This window comes from Entelurus aequoreus, linkage group LG24 (genome assembly GCF_033978785.1).
Source record: "Entelurus aequoreus isolate RoL-2023_Sb linkage group LG24, RoL_Eaeq_v1.1, whole genome shotgun sequence".
Taxonomy (NCBI): Eukaryota; Metazoa; Chordata; class Actinopteri; order Syngnathiformes; family Syngnathidae; genus Entelurus; species Entelurus aequoreus.
In genome coordinates this window covers 1,627,454-1,647,902 of record NC_084754.1, presented here as the reverse complement: position 1 = coordinate 1,647,902, position 20,449 = coordinate 1,627,454, and the positions used below count along the sequence as shown (strand labels likewise).

At 40.5% G+C, this 20,449-nt stretch overlaps 1 protein-coding gene across 3 annotated transcripts in view; it reads left to right on the top strand.

The window, feature by feature from the left end:
* Positions 1-20,449, top strand: part of LOC133641848 (tetraspanin-18B-like) — a 179,611-nt gene that overhangs the window by 103,906 nt on the left and 55,256 nt on the right. For all 3 annotated transcript variants that reach the window (XM_062035917.1, XM_062035920.1, XM_062035919.1), the window contains one exon: positions 15,883-15,962. In XM_062035917.1, the coding sequence (XP_061891901.1) occupies positions 15,883-15,962 (80 nt within the window). The remainder of the gene's footprint in view (positions 1-15,882; positions 15,963-20,449) is intronic.

Sequence of the window (20,449 nt, the reverse complement as noted above, 5' to 3'; positions counted from 1 at the left end):
GGAAATTTAAAATGTCACTTTATAAGTTAACCCGGCCGTATTGGCATGTGTTGCAATGTTAAGATTTCATCATTGATATATAAACTATCAGACTGCGTGGTCGCTAGTAGTGGCTTTCAGTAGGCCTTTAAAGGCTCATAGTATGTTTTTTTTTTTTTACATTTAGACACTTCTTTGTGGTCTACATAACATGTGATGGTGGTTCTTTGGTCAAAATGTGGCATAGACGATGTTTTACAGACCATTTTCAAACCACCTTCTGACCGTATCTTCAGGATTGTCATGTCTGTGTGATCATGTTTTGTTTTAGTCATGTCCTGTTTGGTTTTGGTCACTTAGTTCCTGCTTTTTCACTCCCTTGTTTTGTTTCCATGGCAACCCATTAGTTTTCACCTGTTTCACGTTTTGTACTCGCGCACCTGTCACTAATCGTGTCGGTATTATTTAAGCTTTCAGTTGCCAGGCAGTCTAGCTGGCGACATTACTTCTGACACCCATGCTATCCTTTCTTCCTGTTGATACCATAGTTCATGCTCCATCAGTTTTTGTTTATAGTTCAGTTTATGTGTTGATGACGTTCTTTTGTTTCATAGCCAAGTTTGTTCTCCGCCTTGTGCGTATCTTTTGTTTGCACCCTTTTTTGTAGTTTATAGTGTTAAAATAAATATGTACTTACCTTCACGCCTTGTCCACAAAAACTTACTTGAATTTTTTGTGCCACTGCTTAATAGTCAATTGACTTAGTTGTGATTTCCCTCTCTGCATGAAAATTTAAAATGAGCATGTATTAATGCAGTATGAAGAAGAATGTTTTCAGTGTTTCCCATAAACTGCCAAGATACCTGTGGCGGTGGGGGCGTGGCTATGGGCGTGGTCACCATGACATCATCGAGTAATTTGCATAATTTACTACAATGATTTGATTTTCTCTAAAAATGCTCAAAAAATGTATACTTACTAATTAATAATAACAGTTTTGTTTTAAACGTCCATCCATCCATCCATTTTACAATATAATTACAACACTTTATGTACATATTTATATACAGATTTGAACAATAAGTTATTCACTGAAATATATTTATTAATTGTGGTTCTTACAAAAAATATATCTTATAAATTATATAAGCTAAAATGTCTCAAAGCTCTGCCCCTTTAATTAGTGCATACTAAATAATTTAACTTTAGCCTACTACTACAAGCATATTATTTACCAGCAACATAAAGTGAAACAGAGGCAGAGGTGTCCTGCCACAGTCAGTAACAAATAAACAGAAAACAGTAGTGGTCAAATACAAATAAGGCAACAAGAGAAGTATCCTACACTTCTCTTTTGTAAAGTAAATGTGAACAGCCGATACGGGCATCTACATCAACTATATGATTTGCCTGAGAAGCTGGAGATTTTTTAATTTTTTAATTTTATTTTATTTTTTTTATTTGTGGCGGACGTATTTCTTTCGTGGCGGGCCACCACAAATAAATGAATGTGTGGGAAACACTGGTTTTAATGTAGACACATAGAATTATCATACTGCTGTGATTATATGCATCAAGTGTTCATTCAAAGCTAAGGCCAAATATGGAGATATATATCGTGTATTGTGACATGGCCTAAAAATATTGAGATATTAATAAAAGGCCATATCGCCCAGCCCTATTAGAGCGTAATGCATAAGAGCTGTTTTTACTTTGTAACAAAGTACACAAGTATGGAGGCATTAAACCTAAAAGAGCCTTATAAATGATAGTCAGCCAATGTGTGTATCTGCGTGCACTCAATGAAGATAAGTCTGACTTCATATACAGTTGACAATGGTGGGTGAGACTACGACAGCCAGTAACAAATCTTAGTGTCCAAGGACTGGAGGCATTTAGATGAAGCACTAAAATAAAGCACGTCTCCATAATCAATTACGGGCAAGATAGTCGCTGTCACCAATTTCTTTTTGACTTTAAGAGAGAAGCAGTTTTTATTTCTAAAAAAGAAACCAAGCTTTACCCTAAGCTTAGAGACTAAGTTGTTAATATGGGCTTTAAAGGCCTACTGAAAGCCACTACTAGCGACCACGCAGTCTGATAGTTTATATATCAATGATGAAATCTTAACATTGCAACACATGCCAATACGGCCGCGTTAACTTATAAAGTGACATTTTAAATTTCCCGCCACACTTCCGGTTGAAAACGTCTTTGTATGATGACGTATGCGCGTGACGTTAACGGTTGATACGGAAGTATTCGGACCCATTGAATCCAATACAAAAAGCTCTGTTTTCATCCCAAAATTCCACAGTATTCTGGACATCTGTGTTGGTGAATCTTTTGCAATTTGTTTAATGAACAATGGAGGCTGCAAAGAAGAAAGTTGTAGGTGGGATCGGTGTATTAGCGGCTGGCTGCAGCAACACAACCAGGAGGACTTTGACTTGGATAGCAGACGCGCTATCCGACGCTAGCCGCCGACCGCACGGATGATCGGGTGAAGTCCTTCGTCGCACCGTCGATCGCTGGAACGCAGGTGAGCACGGGTGTTGATGAGCAGATGAGGGCTGGCTGGCGTAGGTGGATAGCTAATGTTTTTAGCATAGCTCTGTGAGGTCCCGTTGCTAAGTTAGCTTCAATGGCGTCATTAGCAACAGCATTGTTAAGCTTCGCCAAGCTGGAAAGCATTAACCGTGTATTTACATGTCCAGGGTTTAATAGTATTGTTGATTTTCTGTCTATCCTTCCAGTCAGGGGTTTATTTATTTTGTTTCTATCTGCAGTTAAGCCCGATGCTATCACGTTAGCTCCGTGTCTAAAGTGCTTCGCCGATGTATTGTCGTGGAGATAAAAGTCACTGTGATTGTCCATTTGGCGTTCTGGACTCTCATTTTCAAGAGGATATAGTATCCCAGGTGGTTTAAAATACAAATCCGTGATCCACAATAGAAAAAGGAGAAAGTGTGGAATCCAATGAGCCAGCTTGTAGCTAAGTTACGGTCAGAGCGAAAAAAGATGCGTCCTGCACTGCACTCTAGTCCTTCTCTCTCACGTTCCTCATCCACAAATCTTTCATCCTGGCTCAAATATTGGGGTAATCGTCGCTTTCTCGGTCCGAATCGCTCTCGCTGCATTGAAAACAATGTGGAAATGTGAGGAGCCTTTCAACCTGTGACGTCACGCTACTTCCGGTACAGGCAAGGCTTTTTTTTATCAGCGACCAAAAGTTGCGAACTTTATCGTCGATGTTCTCTACTAAATCCTTTCAGCAAAAATATGGCGATATCGCCAAATGATCAAGTATGACACATAGAATGGATCTGCTATCCCCGTTTAAATAAAAAAAAATTCATTTCAGTAGGCCTTTAAATGAAAGCTCCTGATCAAGAGTAAAACCCAAGTACGGCGTGGCGCGGTTGGGAGAGTGGCCGTGCCAGCAACCTGAGGGTTCCTGGTTCAATCCCCACCTTCTATCATCATCAGTGTGAATGTGTGTGTGAATGGGTGAATGTGGAAATAGTGTCAAAGCGCTTTGAGTACCTTGAAGGTAGAAAAGCGCTATACTAGTATAACCCATTTACTTGTAATTTAAGACCTGCTCTGTAGGGTTTCCATTAGATGTTACAATATTTGGAATATTTTCCAGTAGCTGCTTTGATGATTACTTTACAAAAAATGGTGCTTCTGATGTGAGGTGAGGATTTGCAGAGATAGATTCATTGAAAAGAAAAGCCATTTAGAGATGAAGCCTTTCTTTTTGCGTCTCTTTGTTGGACCCTCCCCGGTTTGGCCTTTTTTTCCATCTTCCTCGAGGGGCTTGTCCCATTGTTGTGCTTTCTCAGCCGTCTGCGCTGATCTCTCTTCTCGCCCCCATAACTGATTCACTGAGGACCTACAATCTGATTGGTGCTCCACTTTCTGGTGAAACGGGTTTCCATGGAAACCAACAAATAATGCAGACCCTCTCCAGCGTTGCCCTCCACTAGCTAATAGACCGCTTAACAGGCGCTGATGAGAGGTGAGCTCTGCAACAGGCTTCATGCTGTCACCCAGCCACTCTCCTGCTGTTCATTGTTACAAATATAATGCTCGTTTGTTTGTTACGCTCTGGTTTTTGGATCATCCAACATGAAATGAGAGGGATTACTGCTACATAGGTACAGCGTGATACACTGAACAGCCGCAGCATTTTCCACAACCTAATGAGATCTCATTCAAGTCAACAAAATGGTCATTTTTGTGGTCGCAGTTTGCAGCAATTGAAGACTGCGGCGCATACGCCAGCCCGCCAAGTTGTTGTTGTTAATTATATTCATATAGCGCTTTTTCTCTAGGGACTCAAAGTAGGGCTTGGCGATATATCGATATACTCGATATATCGCGGCTTTGTCTCTGTGCGATATAGAAAATGACTGCCGTATTTTCCGCACCATAAGGCGCCCCGTGTTATTAGCCGCACGTTTAATGAGCGGAATATTTCAAAACTTTGTTTACCTATTAGCCGCCCCGTGCTATTAGCCGCACCTACGCTACGCTAAAGGGAATGTCAACAAAACAGTCAGATAGGTCAGTCAAACTTTAATAATATATTACAAACCAGCGTTCTAACAACTCTGTTCACTCCCAAAATGTAATGTGCAAATGTGCAATCACAAAAATAGTAACACTCAAAATAGTGCAGAGCAATAGCAACATCAATAACTCAACGTTGTTCATACGTTAGTGTCACACAACACACAAAATAAACATTTAAAGCTCACTTTTTGAAGTTATTCCTCATCCACAAATCCCTCAAATTCTTCTTCTTCGGTGTGCTTCACTTGTTTTTTGACACCATCTGTGATGTGGACGCGCATGCAGTCGTAGATCAACAGGAACGGCGCTGCGTGAAAAAAGTCACCCGGTGTCTTCGCGTAAACGTCTCTCAACCACTCGCTCATCTTTTCTTCATCCATCCATCCCTTCGAGTTAGCTTTTATGATGACGCCGGCTGGAAAGTTCTCTTTTGGCAAGGTCTTCCTTTTGAATATCACCGTGGGTGGAAGTTTCTGGCCGTTAGCATGGCAAGCTAGCTAGCTCACGGTGAAGGACGACTTCTCATTCCCTGTGGTGTGAATATTCACCGTACGTGTTCCCGTTGTATCCACAGTGCGGTTCACAGAAATATCAAAAGTCAGTGGAACCTTGTACGCGTGTCTCTTAGTAGGAGACATTTTGTGGTCTTTACAGAAACACACAAATGAAATGAAACGTAATATCCGCGCGCTTCTTCTTCTACGGGGGCGGGTGCTCACCTTGGCGGTTGCTTACAGTAGAAGAAGAAGCGCTTCCTCTTCTATGGGGGCGGTTGCTTACCGTAGAAGAAGAAGCGCTTCCTCTTTTACGGGGAAAAAAGATGGCGGCTGTTTACCGTAGTTGCGAGACCTAAACTTTATGAAAATAAATATGAATATTAATCCATATATAAGGCGCACCGGGTTATTAGCCGCACTGTCTGCTTTTGAGAAAAATTGTTGTTTTTAGGTGCGGCTTATGGTGCGGAAAATACGGTATATGGTGATATTGGAGTATACGTTCTCACGCAGTTGCTTTTAGCTACGAGCATTACACTACAGGCGTTTCTCACTCTTTCTCGTCTCTCCTTCTCAATAAAACAAGCGCACCTTCTTACATACGTCACATACGTTCACGCCCTCGCGGAACAGAGAGGTAGCGCTAACCTTAGCTGTGGTGCGAGTAGTAATACGAGAGAAAGAAGGTGCGAATCTGGTAACAAATGAAGGAAGAAGTCATTCCCAAGAAAAACAGCAGGGGGTCCATCGTCTGGCGGTGGTTTGACTTCAAGCGGGAATATGTCGAACAGGCAAGCGTAATTATGTTTATAAACGCAGTAAATGTATCCCTGGACACATGAGGACTTTCAATATGACCAATGTATGATCCTGTAACTACTTGGTATCGGATCGATACCTACATTTGTGGTATCATCCAAAACTAAACCTGCTCATTGGCTTAGTGGTTAGAGTGTCCGCCCTGAGATGGGTAGGTCGTGAGTTCAAACCCCGGCCGAGTCATACCAAAGACTATAAAAATCAGACCCATTACCTTCCTGTTTGGCACTCAGTATCAAGGGTTGGAATTGGGGGTTAAATCACCAAAAATGATTCCCGGGCGCGGCCACCGCTGCTGCTCACTGCTCCCCTCACCTCCCAGGGGTTGAGAGTGATGGGTAAAATGCAGAGGATAATCTCACCACACCTAGTGTGTGTGTGACAATCATTGGTACTTTAACTTTAACTTTAATGTAAAGTATCAAACGGAAGAATAAGTGATGATTACATTTTAACAGAAGTGTGAAACGGAAAATAAGCAGATATTAACAGTAAATGAACAAGTAGATTAATAATCAATTTTTACAGCTTGTCCTTTATAATGTTGACAAAATAATAGAATGATAAATGACACAATATGTTACTGCATACGTCAGCAGCTAAATTCATTTCATTCATTTTCATTTCAATTATTTATTTATTTCAGGCAATGACATAAAAAAGTACAAAGTTGACAACACAGAATAAAAAAAATAATATAGTGCAAAAGGTAATGTACAGTATGTAATGCATGGTTGTCCAGTTTTGCCTGAAAGGGAGTGGGAAGAAGATAACTTCTTTAATCCCACCCCCAGTTCTCCATACAGTGATTATTCACATGAGTCTCACTCTTACTATTTCTTCAAGGATTATAATACAGATGTTGTATCATAGTGGCATTACCACAGGTAACAATAACTATTACACTGTATCAATAATTTGTATCAACAATGTACGAATAATGAATATACCAACATTGGTAATAGACAACATCGCAACAATGGTAATAGACAACATAGCAATAATGGTAATAGACAACATAGCAATAATGGTAATAGACAACATAGCAACAATGGTAATAGACAACATAGCAATAATGGTAAGGAGCCTTTGTTTGATTACTTACCACTAAAAGACAAGTTGTCTAGTATGTTCACTATTTTATTTAAGGACAAAATTGTTCTTCAATTGCAATAACAAACATATGTTTAATGCACCATAACATTTTTTGTTAAAATAAAGCCAATAATGCAGTTTTTTTGTGGTCCCCTTTATTTAGAAAAGTATCGAAATACATATTGGTACCAAAATATTGGTACCAGGACAACCCTAGTAGACACTTTTGGCACCACAGTTTGGAAAGTGGGGTAAAGTTGAGTGTTTCTGCTCATTAGGGATGCTTGGTTAAAGACGTGTGGTACAGTGAAGGTTGAAGTGAGCAAAGTGTGTTAAGAAAGCATCACGGTGAATAATACATGAGTTCTAAGCTTGTCAAGGTCACAGAAGAAGCTGTGTGCTGAGATTGTAGTGTCAGGGTCCGCTATCTACTCTAATTATCCAAGTGGTTCCACCATTCCATCTTATTTAGACCACTTTTTTTCAACCTTTTTTGAGCCAAGGCACATTTTTTGCATTGAAAAAACTGCCTATAAGTTTGCCTATCGTTCACAATCTTTATGAGAGACATGAAGACAAAAGGTTTTTTATGTTGTTATGAAGGTGTTTGTTACTACATTACATATAAACTTGCAGTGGGTATATAAAACGTTGATGGAGGGTTTTGAAGTTGTTTGAAAGGGCTTTGAAGGCTACAATGGTGACTCCCATTAGCTGCAGCTTTCAGGCGTTTTTTTCGTCATCTTTAAATTCGTTTAAAAAAAGACGTGTGTTTTTGTCTCTCATAATGATTGTGAATGATAGGCAACTTTTTTTTTTTTAAAGTGCAGTTCCCCTTTAAAAACTTCACTTGTTTTGGGGTTTGTAGAATACACTTTCCCGTCCTGCGATGCCAGAAATTATGTAAATGGAGAAGCATAAACTAGCCAATAATCAATTGAAGTTTATTCTTATAGCCCTAAATCACGAGTGTCTCAAAGGGCTGCACAAGCCACAACGACATCCTCGGCTCAGATCCCACATCAGGGCAAGGAAAAACTCAACCCAATGGGATGACAATGAGAAACCTCCCTGGGCGACCGGTGCAATGGACGTTGAGTGGATCTAGCATAATAGTGTGAGAGTCCAGTCCATAGTAGATCTAGCATAATAGTGTGAGAGTCCAGTCCATAGTGGATCTAACATAATAGTGTGAGAGTCCAGTCCATAGTGGATCTAACATAATAGTGTGAGAGTCCAGTCCATAGTAGATCCAGCATAATAGTTAGTGTGAGAGTCCAGTCCATAGTGGATCTACCATAATAGTGTGAGAGTCCAGTCCGTAGTGGATCTAACATAATAGTGAGAGTTCAGTCCATAGTGGATCTAGCATAATAGTGTGAGAGTCCAGTCCATAGTGGATCTAACATAATAGTGTGAGAGTCCAGTCCATAGTGGATCTAACATAATAGTGTGAGAGTCCAGTCCATAGTGGATCTAACATAATATTGTGAGAGTCCAGTCCATAGTGGATCTAACATAATAGTGTGAGAGTCCAGTCCATAGTGGATCTAACATAATAGTGTGAGAGTCCAGTCCATAGTGGATCTAACATAATATTGTGAGAGTCCAGTCCATAGTGGATCTAACATAATAGTGTGAGAGTCCAGTCCATAGTGGATCTAACATAATATTGTGAGAGTCCAGTCCGTAGTGGATCTAACATAATAGTGTGAGAGTCCAGTCCATAGTGGATCTAACATAATAGTGTGAGAGTCCAGTCCATAGTAGATCTAGCATAATAGTGTGAGAGTCCCGTCCATAGTGGATCTAACATAATAGTGTGAGAGTCCAGTCCATAGTGGATCTAACATAATATTGTGAGAGTCCAGTCCGTAGTGGATCTAACATAATAGTGTGAGAGTCCAGTCCATAGTGGATCTAACATAATAGTGTGAGAGTCCAGTCCATAGTGGATCTAACATAATAGTGTGAGAGTCCAGTCCATAGTGGATCTAGCATAATAGTGTGAGAGTCCAGTCCATAGTGGATCTAACATAATAGTGTGAGAGTCCAGTCCATAGTGGATCTAACATAATAGTGTGAGAGTCCAGTCCATAGTGGATCTAACATAATAGTGTGAGAGTCCAGTCCATAGTGGATCTAACATAATATTGTGAGAGTCCAGTCCATAGTAGATCTAACATAATAGTGTGAGAGTCCAGTCCATAGTAGATCTAACATAATAGTGTGAAAGTCCAGCCCATAGTGGATCTAACATAATAGTGTGAGAGTCCAGTCCATAGTGGATCTAACATAATAGTGTGAGAGTCCAGTCCATAGTAGATCCAGCATAATAGTTAGTGTGAGAGTCCAGTCCATAGTGGATCTACCATAATAGTGTGAGAGTCCAGTCCGTAGTGGATCTAACATAATAGTGAGAGTTCAGTCCATAGTGGATCTACCATAATAGTGTGAGAGTCCAGTCCATAGTGGATCTAACATAATAGTGTGAGAGTCCAGTCCATAGTGGATCTAACATAATAGTGTGAGAGTCCAGTCCATAGTGGATCTAACATAATAGTGTGAGAGTCCAGTCCATAGTGGATCTAACATAATATTGTGAGAGTCCAGTCCATAGTGGATCTAACATAATAGTGTGAGAGTCCAGTCCATAGTGGATCTAACATAATAGTGTGAGAGTCCAGTCCATAGTGGATCTAACATAATATTGTGAGAGTCCAGTCCATAGTGGATCTAACATAATAGTGTGAGAGTCCAGTCCATAGTGGATCTAACATAATATTGTGAGAGTCCAGTCCGTAGTGGATCTAACATAATAGTGTGAGAGTCCAGTCCATAGTGGATCTAACATAATAGTGTGAGAGTCCAGTCCATAGTAGATCTAGCATAATAGTGTGAGAGTCCCGTCCATAGTGGATCTAACATAATAGTGTGAGAGTCCAGTCCATAGTGGATCTAACATAATATTGTGAGAGTCCAGTCCGTAGTGGATCTAACATAATAGTGTGAGAGTCCAGTCCATAGTGGATCTAACATAATAGTGTGAGAGTCCAGTCCATAGTGGATCTAACATAATAGTGTGAGAGTCCAGTCCATAGTGGATCTAACATAATAGTGTGAGAGTCCAGTCCATAGTAGATCTAGCATAATAGTGTGAGAGTCCAGTCCATAGTGGATCTAACATAATAGTGTGAGAGTCCAGTCCATAGTGGATCTAACATAATAGTGTGAGAGTCCAGTCCATAGTGGATCTAACATAATAGTGTGAGAGTCCAGTCCATAGTAGATCTAGCATAATAGTGTGAGAGTCCAGTCCATAGTGGATCTAACATAATAGTGTGAGAGTCCAGTCCATAGTAGATCTAGCATAATAGTGTGAGAGTCCAGTCCATAGTGGATCTAGCATAATAGTGTGAGAGTCCAGTCCATAGTAGATCTAGCATAATAGTGTGAGAGTCCAGTCCATAGTGGATCTAACATAATAGTGAGAGTCCAGTCCATAGTGGATCTAGCATAATAGTGTGAGAGTCCAGTCCATAGTGGATCTAACATAATAGTGAGAGTCCAGTCCATAGTGGATCTAACATAATAGTGTGAGAGTCCAGTCCATAGTGGATCTAACATAATAGTGTGAGAGTCCAGTCCATAGTGGATCTAACATAATAGTGTGAGAGTCCAGTCCATAGTAGATCTAACATAATAGTGTGAGAGTCCAGTCCATAGTAGATCTAGCATAATAGTGTGAGAGTCCAGTCCATAGTAGATCTAGCATAATAGTGTGAGAGTCCAGTCCATAGTGGATCTAACATAATAGTGTGAGAGTCCAGTCTATAGTGGATCTAACATAATAGTGTGAGAGTCCAGTCCATAGTGGATCTAACATAATAGTGTGAGAGTCCAGTCCATAGTGGATCTAACATAATAGTGTGAGAGTCCAGTCCATAGTGGATCTAACATAATAGTGTGAGAGTCCAGTCCATAGTGGATCTAACATAATAGTGTGAGAGTCCAGTCCATAGTAGATCTAACATAATAGTGTGAGAGTCCAGTCCATAGTGGATCTAACATAATAGTGTGGAGAGTCCAGTCCATAGTGGATCTAACATAATAGTGTGAAAGTCCAGTCCATAGTGGATCTAACATAATAGTGTGAGAGTCCAGTCCATAGTGGATCTAACATAATTATGTGAGAGTCCAGTCCATAGTGGATCTAACATAATAGTGTGAGAGTCCAGTCCATAGTGGATCTAACATAATAGTGTGAGAGTCCAGTCCATAGTGGATCTAGCATAATAGTGTGAGAGTCCAGTCCATAGTGGATCTAACATAATAGTGTGAGAGTCCAGTCCATAGTGGATCTAACATAATAGTGTGAGAGTCCAGTCCATAGTGGATCTAACATAATAGTGTGAGAGTCCAGTCCATAGTGGATCTAACATAATATTGTGAGAGTCCAGTCCATAGTAGATCTAACATAATAGTGTGAGAGTCCAGTCCATAGTAGATCTAACATAATAGTGTGAAAGTCCAGCCCATAGTGGATCTAACATAATAGTGTGAGAGTCCAGTCCATAGTGGATCTAACATAATAGTGTGAGAGTCCAGTCCATAGTAGATCCAGCATAATAGTTAGTGTGAGAGTCCAGTCCATAGTGGATCTAACATAATAGTGTGAGAGTCCAGTCCGTAGTGGATCTAACATAATAGTGAGAGTTCAGTCCATAGTGGATCTACCATAATAGTGTGAGAGTCCAGTCCATAGTGGATCTAACATAATAGTGTGAGAGTCCAGTCCATAGTGGATCTAACATAATAGTGTGAGAGTCCAGTCCATAGTGGATCTAACATAATAGTGTGAGAGTCCAGTCCATAGTGGATCTAACATAATAGTGAGAGTCCAGTCCATAGTGGATCTAACATAATAGTGTGAGAGTCCAGTCCATAGTGGATCTAACATAATAGTGTGAGAGTCCAGTCCATAGTGGATCTAACATAATAGTGTGAGAGTACAGTCCAAAGTGGATCTAACATAATATTGTGAGAGTCCAGTCCATAGTGGATCTAACATAATAGTGTGAGAGTCCAGTCCATAGTGGATCTAACATAATAGTGTGAGAGTCCAGTCCATAGTGGATCTAACATAATATTGTGAGAGTCCAGTCCATAGTGGATCTAACATAATATTGTGAGAGTCCAGTCCATAGTGGATCTAACATAATATTGTGAGAGTCCAGTCCGTAGTGGATCTAACATAATAGTGTGAGAGTCCAGTCCATAGTGGATCTAACATAATAGTGTGAGAGTCCAGTCCATAGTAGATCTAGCATAATAGTGTGAGAGTCCCGTCCATAGTGGATCTAACATAATAGTGTGAGAGTCCAGTCCATAGTGGATCTAACATAATATTGTGAGAGTCCAGTCCGTAGTGGATCTAACATAATAGTGTGAGAGTCCAGTCCATAGTGGATCTAACATAATAGTGTGAGAGTCCAGTCCATAGTGGATCTAACATAATAGTGTGAGAGTCCAGTCCATAGTGGATCTAACATAATAGTGTGAGAGTCCAGTCCATAGTAGATCTAGCATAATAGTGTGAGAGTCCAGTCCATAGTGGATCTAACATAATAGTGTGAGAGTCCAGTCCATAGTGGATCTAACATAATAGTGTGAGAGTCCAGTCCATAGTGGATCTAACATAATAGTGTGAGAGTCCAGTCCATAGTAGATCTAGCATAATAGTGTGAGAGTCCAGTCCATAGTGGATCTAACATAATAGTGTGAGAGTCCAGTCCATAGTAGATCTAGCATAATAGTGTGAGAGTCCAGTCCATAGTGGATCTAGCATAATAGTGTGAGAGTCCAGTCCATAGTGGATCTAGCATAATAGTGTGAGAGTCCAGTCCATAGTGGATCTAACATAATAGTGTGAGAGTCCAGTCCATAGTGGATCTAACATAATAGTGTGAGAGTCCAGTCCATAGTGGATCTAACATAAAAGTGTGAGAGTCCAGTCCATAGTGGATCTAACATAATAGTGTGAGAGTCCAGTCCATAGTGGATCTAACATAATAGTGTGAGAGTCCAGTCCATAGTGGATCTAACATAATATTGTGAGAGTCCAGTCCATAGTAGATCTAACATAATAGTGTGAGAGTCCAGTCCATAGTAGATCTAACATAATAGTGTGAAAGTCCAGCCCATAGTGGATCTAACATAATAGTGTGAGAGTCCAGTCCATAGTGGATCTAACATAATAGTGTGAGAGTCCAGTCCATAGTGGATCTAACATAATAGTGTGAGAGTCCAGTCCATAGTAGATCTAGCATAATAGTGTGAGAGTCCAGTCCATAGTGGATCTAACATAATAGTGTGAGAGTCCAGTCCATAGTGGATCTAACATAATAGTGTGAGAGTCCAGTCCATAGTGGATCTAACATAATAGTGTGAGAGTCCAGTCCATAGTAGATCTAGCATAATAGTGTGAGAGTCCAGTCCATAGTGGATCTAACATAATAGTGTGAGAGTCCAGTCCATAGTAGATCTAGCATAATAGTGTGAGAGTCCAGTCCATAGTGGATCTAGCATAATAGTGTGAGAGTCCAGTCCATAGTGGATCTAGCATAATAGTGTGAGAGTCCAGTCCATAGTGGATCTAACATAATAGTGTGAGAGTCCAGTCCATAGTGGATCTAACATAATAGTGTGAGAGTCCAGTCCATAGTGGGGCCAGCAGGAGATCTTCTTGAGTGGAGACAGGTCAGCAGCGCAGAGACGTCCCCAACTGATGCACAGATGAGTGGTCCACCCTGGGTCCCGACTTTGCTAGCGCATCACCTGTGGTCACCGAATCTCCACGAAGGAGAGGGGGGCAGAGCAGAAAAGAGACGGCAGATCAACTGGTCTAAAAAGGGGGTCTATTTAAAGGCTAGAGTATACAAATGAGTTTTAAGATGGGACTTAAATGCTTCTAGTAAGTAGTAAGCTTTCTGTGATCACAGCACTGCTATAAATAAAGTAGTAACAATATCGGAGTATTGTTGGCGCTTTTTGGATGGTTAATTGGAGGGCTTTATGGGCGGAATAGTGGACCTCCATTGACTCCATCGTAAGCAGACTTTTATTTATGTTTACTCATGAGATAAGAATGCATTCTAAAAAATACAACTGTCTTCTTCGGATGACTCGGCTCTGCTGGTATCCGGAAAGGACAAGTCACAGGTGGAGAAAATCCTCAGTGCTGAGCTCTGTAGAACTTGCACCTGGCTCGCTGACAACAAGCTATCCATCCACTTGGGTAAAACTGAATCCATCCTGTTTGGGTCCCACATCAACCTTAAGAAAGTCAATGACTTCAACATAAAAGTAGGTGACATTGTTATCACCAGGAAAGATGAGGTCACCTACCTAGGTTCCATTCTAGAGGCTAATCTTTCCTGTGATAAAATGGCAACCAAAGTAATCAAAAAGGTCAACCAACGAACGAGATTTCTCTACAGAATCTCCTCTCTGGTCAACAAAAGCACCTTGAGGATTCTAGCGGGAACTCTCATCCAACCCTTTTTCGATTACGCATGCACCTCCTGGTACCCTAGCACCTCCAAAACCCTCAAATCTAAACTCCAAACATCCCAGAACAAGCTAGTCAGGTTACTTCTAGACCTCCACCCCAGATCCCACCTCACTCCTACCCACTTCTCTAAAGTGGGCTGGCTCAGGGTGGAGGACAGAGTTAAACAACTTGCACTGAGCCTAGTCTATAAAATCCGCTACACCTCCCTGATACCGAAGTACATGTCAAACTACTTCCTTAACGTAAATGACCGCCATAACCACAACACCAGGGGGAGCTCCACTAACCACGTTAAACCCAGATTCCGAACTAACAAAGGTCTTAACTCATTCTCTTTCTATGCCACATCAATGTGGAATGCGCTCCCAACAGGTATAAAAGAAAGGGCATCTCTATCCTCCTTCAAAACCGCTATAAAAGTTCACCTCCAGGCAGCTACAACCCTAAACTAACACCCTCCCCGGATTGCTAATAATCAAATGTAAACAATCAAATGCAGATACTTTTTCTTATGCCTTCTGATCTCTCTCTCTCTCTCTCTCTCTCTCTCTCTCTCTCTCTCTCTCTCTCTCTCTCTCTCTCTCTCTCTCTCTCTCTCTCTCTCTCTCTCTCTGTGTCTCTCTCTCTCTCTCTCTCTCTCTCTCTCTCTCTCTCTCTCTCTCTCTCTGTGTCTCTCTCTCTCTATGTCCACTACTTGCTGTCCATACCCCCCCCCCCCTCCACACCCCTGATTGTAAATAATGTAAATAATTCAATGTGATTATCTTGTGTGATGACTGTATTATGATGATAGTATATATGATAGTATATATCTGTATCATGAATCAATTTAAGTGGACCCCGACTTAAACAAGTTGAAAAACTTATTGGGGTGTTACCATTTAGTGGTCAATTGTACGGAATATGTACTTCACTGTGCAACCTACTAATAAAAGTCAATCAATCAATCAATCAATTGTTGTTTCTCATCATGATTGTGAAAGTGCAGCTCCCTTTTAACACGGGATGTGAGACTTGTACCTGCAGAGGTCTGAACTGGTGCAATTAAAGATATTTTCTGTCATTGCATCCCTGTTAGATTTGCCACATACAGAAAAAAAAACCCAGAGTTGCAGTCGCAGATTAGCTCACTGCTGGGAGTTAGTTCCTTTATCTACAATAAATGCAGCTTTGGTCATCTGAAGTGTCCTAGAATTGAATTCAGTGTTTTGTCGAGTTCTCACTCTGTTTAAATGAATAGCACTCTCTGCAAATGTGTCACTTTGCTCTCCTCTCTCGTCTCTTCTTGTTCATCTTGTTAGCTCGGTGCTGACCTCTGCCTCTTCCTGTTCCCAACAGCCTGTGAGACGAGAGCTGCGCTAATAAACCCGAGAGAAGGCGTCAACTTCACCCGAACAAAGCTCGAGGAGACAGACATGGTAGGCTTTTATTTTAAAGAAAGTTTTTCCACTATGCGCTTCAGCATCCACTGACCCCTCTCTGTCAGTTTACCTGGCCTACCACTTGGTGGCTGACTTGCTGTTGTTCCCAAACTCTTCCATTTTCTTATAATAAAGCCGACAGTTGACGTTGGAATATTTAGGAGCGAGGAAATGTCACGACTGGATTTGTTGACATGACAGTTCCCCGCTGGAAATCACTGAGATCGGCCCATTCTTTCACACATGTTTGTAGAAACAGTCTCCATGCCTAAGTGCTGGATCTTATACACCTGTGGCCGGGCCAAGTGATTAGGACACCTGATTTTGATCATTTGGATGGGTGGCCAAATACTCAAGGCAATATAATGTATATATGTGACGGTCCACAATTGTATGTGGCAAAATGCAGCTCCACACTGCTGTCACTTCAACATATCACTGGCACCAGGTGGATTATGAATTTGTTTTATTACAGTGTCCTGCAAATTGTGAGACTGTGAGTCCACTTGGGTCATGGGATTCTCACTTGGAAGGCTTCACAGATCTCATGTTTGACATAATAAACCAGCCTTGGCGTCACTATAGACAGCCATTTTAAATTTGACAAACAAGTCAATGGCGTTTTAAAATCGTGTTTTTATCATCTTCGTCTTTTAGTAAAGGTAAAACCATTTTTATCTTTTAACCTTTTTAAACAAGTGGTGCATGCTTTTATTTCAACTGGCCTGGACTACTGCAATGCACTTTATGCTAGCATTAGCCAAAGAGCTCTCTCCAGGTTGCAGTTAGTCCAGAACGCGGCAGCAGGACTTTTAACAGGGGCCAGGAAACGCCAGCATATAACCCCACTGGCTCCCTGTTCATTTTACAATTGATTTTAAATCCTTGCTGTTTGTTTTTAAAGCTTTACATGGACTGGCACCTCAGCATATCTCGGACCTCATCCAAATTTACACTCTGAGGTCCGAGAGCCAGCTCCAGCTCGTGGTGCCCAGGACGAGACTTATAACCAGGGGAGACAGGGCCTTCTCTGTGGTCGGCCCTAAGCTCTGGAACACTCTGCCCCTCCATGTTCAAACTGCTTCCACAGTGGAGTGTTTTAAGTCTCGTCTTAAGACCTACTTTTATTCTTTGGCTTTTAACACTACGTGAGTTGTGTGCTCTTCTGTCCTCTGTTGTCCTGTGTGTTTTTATACATTTTGATGTCTATTTTACTGTTTTAATTGGTTTTACCCTTTGAAATCGTTTTTTAATCATATTTATTTTTTATATTGTTTTTATATTGTTTTTTTTATTCATTTATTTTTTGTTTATATTCAGTCATTGGTGGAGCATAATATTGTTTTTAATTTTTAATTTTTAATTTTATTTATTTATTTTTTTAATATTGTTTTTAACATGGCTGTGCAGCACTTTGGAAACATTCTTGTTGTGTAAATGTGCTATATAAATAAAGTGGATTGGATTGGATTGGATAAAACCACAGTTTCATTTTACAAACAACATGTTGCATTTGGGTGTGATCGTATCGTGTTTAAACCAAATCTTCATACTAATATCATATTCATTTCTCTCAGTTGGTTTCACCTGTACTGATATTGGTATACTTAAATTTACAATAATCCTTTTTTTTTGTATGCAAAATACACAGTAAATTTACAGTCACTACATTTTACAGGATGTCCCTAAACACACCTCGCATCCAAAATGGCTGCTTCAAACCATGCGGTTCAGTGTTTCCCATAAACTGCCAAGATACCTGTGGCGGTGGGGGCGTGGCTGTGGGCGTGGTCACCATGACATCATCGAATAATTTGCATAATTTACTACAATGATTTGATTTTCTCTAAAAAGGCTCAAAAAATGTATACTTACTAATTCATAATAACAGTTTTGTTTTAAACGTCCATCCATCCATTTTACAATATAATTACAACACTTTATGTACATATTTATATACAGATTTGAACAATAAGTTATTCACTGAAATATATTTATTAATTGTGGTTCTTACAAAAAATATATCTTATAAATTATAAAAGCTAAAATGTCTCAAAGCTCTGCCCCTTTAATTAGTGCATACTAAATAATTTAACTTTAGCCTACTACTACAACCATATTATTTACCAGCAACATAAAGTGAAACAGAGGCAGAGGTGTCCTGCCACAGTCAGTAACAAATAAACAGAAAACAGTAGTGGTCAAATACAAATAAGGCAACAAGAGAAGTATCCTACACTTCTCTTTTGTAAAGTAAATGTGAACAGCCTATATGGGCATCTACATCAACTATATGATTTGCCTGAGAAGCTGGACAGGACAAAAAAAATAAAAAAATAATTATTATTATTATTTTTTTATTTTTTTATTTGTGGCTGACATAATTCTTTCGTGGCGGGCCGCCACAAATAAATGAATGTGTGGGAAACCCCGCGGTTGATAAACCAGGCTGCGGCCTAGCAAAGCTACCATTAGCATCATAATAATAGGTGAGGACAGCGATATGAACAACCAAACAATCACAGTGGCATGAAATATAATATTACCTGCAAAACAGTGCAAATTGTGAGACTGTGAGTCCACTTGGGTCACGGGATTCTCTAAATAACACATCAACAATCACCAATTAGTTTACACGTTAAAAGTGTGTAATTGTCTTCAAAATATCACTCTAAGATACAGTTTTGGTCAATAGCAATTAGCGAATCTTTTTATGTGTACGTTACAAAGTACTAATCAAAATATAAACAGTCAATATTCACTAATTGGTATACAATCCCGGGCAATGCAAAAACGCCTCTCACCACTTGGAAGGCTTCACAGTTCTGAGCACTTCCCGCGGGTAAACCGTACATACCACTTCTCGCCAGTAACAGGCGCTGTTGTAACACTTAATTCATAATTTAATCAAATCAAATCAACTTTTTTTATAAAGCACATTCAAAATTGACCACAGGGGTAGCCAAAGTGCTGTACAATGGGCAGGTTAAAAATAATACGAGAACCGAGCAAACATAACACAACACAAACAGACCAAGATAAAAAATAAATAAATAAAATATAAAAACAGGTTGACAGCAGGTGTATTATGGGGCGCCATTGCAGGATGGATATCACTCAGTGTTAAAAGCCATGGAATAAAAGTATGTTTTTAAGAGAGATTTAAAAACAGGAAGAGAGGAGGCTTGTCTAACACTCAGAGGTAGGTTGTTCCAGAGCTTGGGAGCAGCAGCGGCGAAAGCTCTGTCACCTCTAAGCTTCAGCCTTGTGTCTGGGACCGTCAGTAGCAGCTGATCTTAGGGATCGGGTTTGGGCAGTAAGGCTGAAGGAGGTCGGAGAGATATGTTGGCGCGAGGTTGTTTAGACATTTAAAGAGAAATAAAAGGAGTTTAAAATTGATTCTGTAACGCACAGGGAGCCAGTGAAGGGACGCTAATATAGGGGTGATGTGCTCACGTCTGCGGGTCTGTGTTAGCAGACGAGCAGCAGAGTTGTGCACGAGCTGCAGGCCTGGCTAATGCCTACATACAAGGCATTGCAGTAGTCTAAACGAGTCGAGATGAAGGCGTGGATTCATTTCTCGAGATCATGTCCTGATAGAAGCGGTTTCACTTTCGCTATTTGGCGTAATTGATAAAAGCTTTTTTGTACGACGCTGCTGATTTGTTTTGCGAATTTAAAATCCGAGTCGAACTTTACCCCCAGGTTTGTGACACAGTCGCTGAGATACGGGGTCAGAGTGCCGAGGTCGATGTTGGGGGAGGGGCAGCGACTTGGGCCGAACAACATAACTTCTGTTTTGTCTTCATTTAGGCTCAGGAAGTTAGCTGAAAGCCAGGCTTTGATGTCGTGCAGGCAGTCAATAAGACGTTCAACCGTGTTATTTTGTGCCATGGGAAAATAAATCTGGCAATCATCGGCATAAAAATGAACATAATGAACGTCTGTTTTCTACACCGTTACATATATATATATATAGCCTATACATATATACTCCATGTGTACTAGGGTTGTATGGTTTCCCCCCGAGATGCAAATGAAATAGTTATAGAGTAGTGTAGAGAGTCGGGATAGGATTGTGTATCTTGGCTCCGTTGTGTGAAGCAGTGCTCTAAATCCCTCATTATTTACGATGGAAATATCACGTTGTGATATCCTTTGGTAATTTCCTTACTTTTTCAGATGAGGCTGGCATCTTTCAAATTGCTTCGATGGTTTGCTGATCGGAACTGGTAGCTCGTTGTTGCCTGTTGCTATTCCGCCGCTTCCACCAGGTGGAATCTAGTCAAATGCAAGGTCTTCATGTTGTGTTGACGACTGTGAAATAACTTACCAATACCGTGTCTAGTTATATCCCGCCATCAACGTTGTAAAAGCCAAAGTGTTTCCACACGCCAGCTTTTAGGGTGGAATGACCTGGTTATTTTGACAACTGTTTATGTCGACGTGAGTCAGCCGATCCTTGGAATGTTGACTTAAAGGGG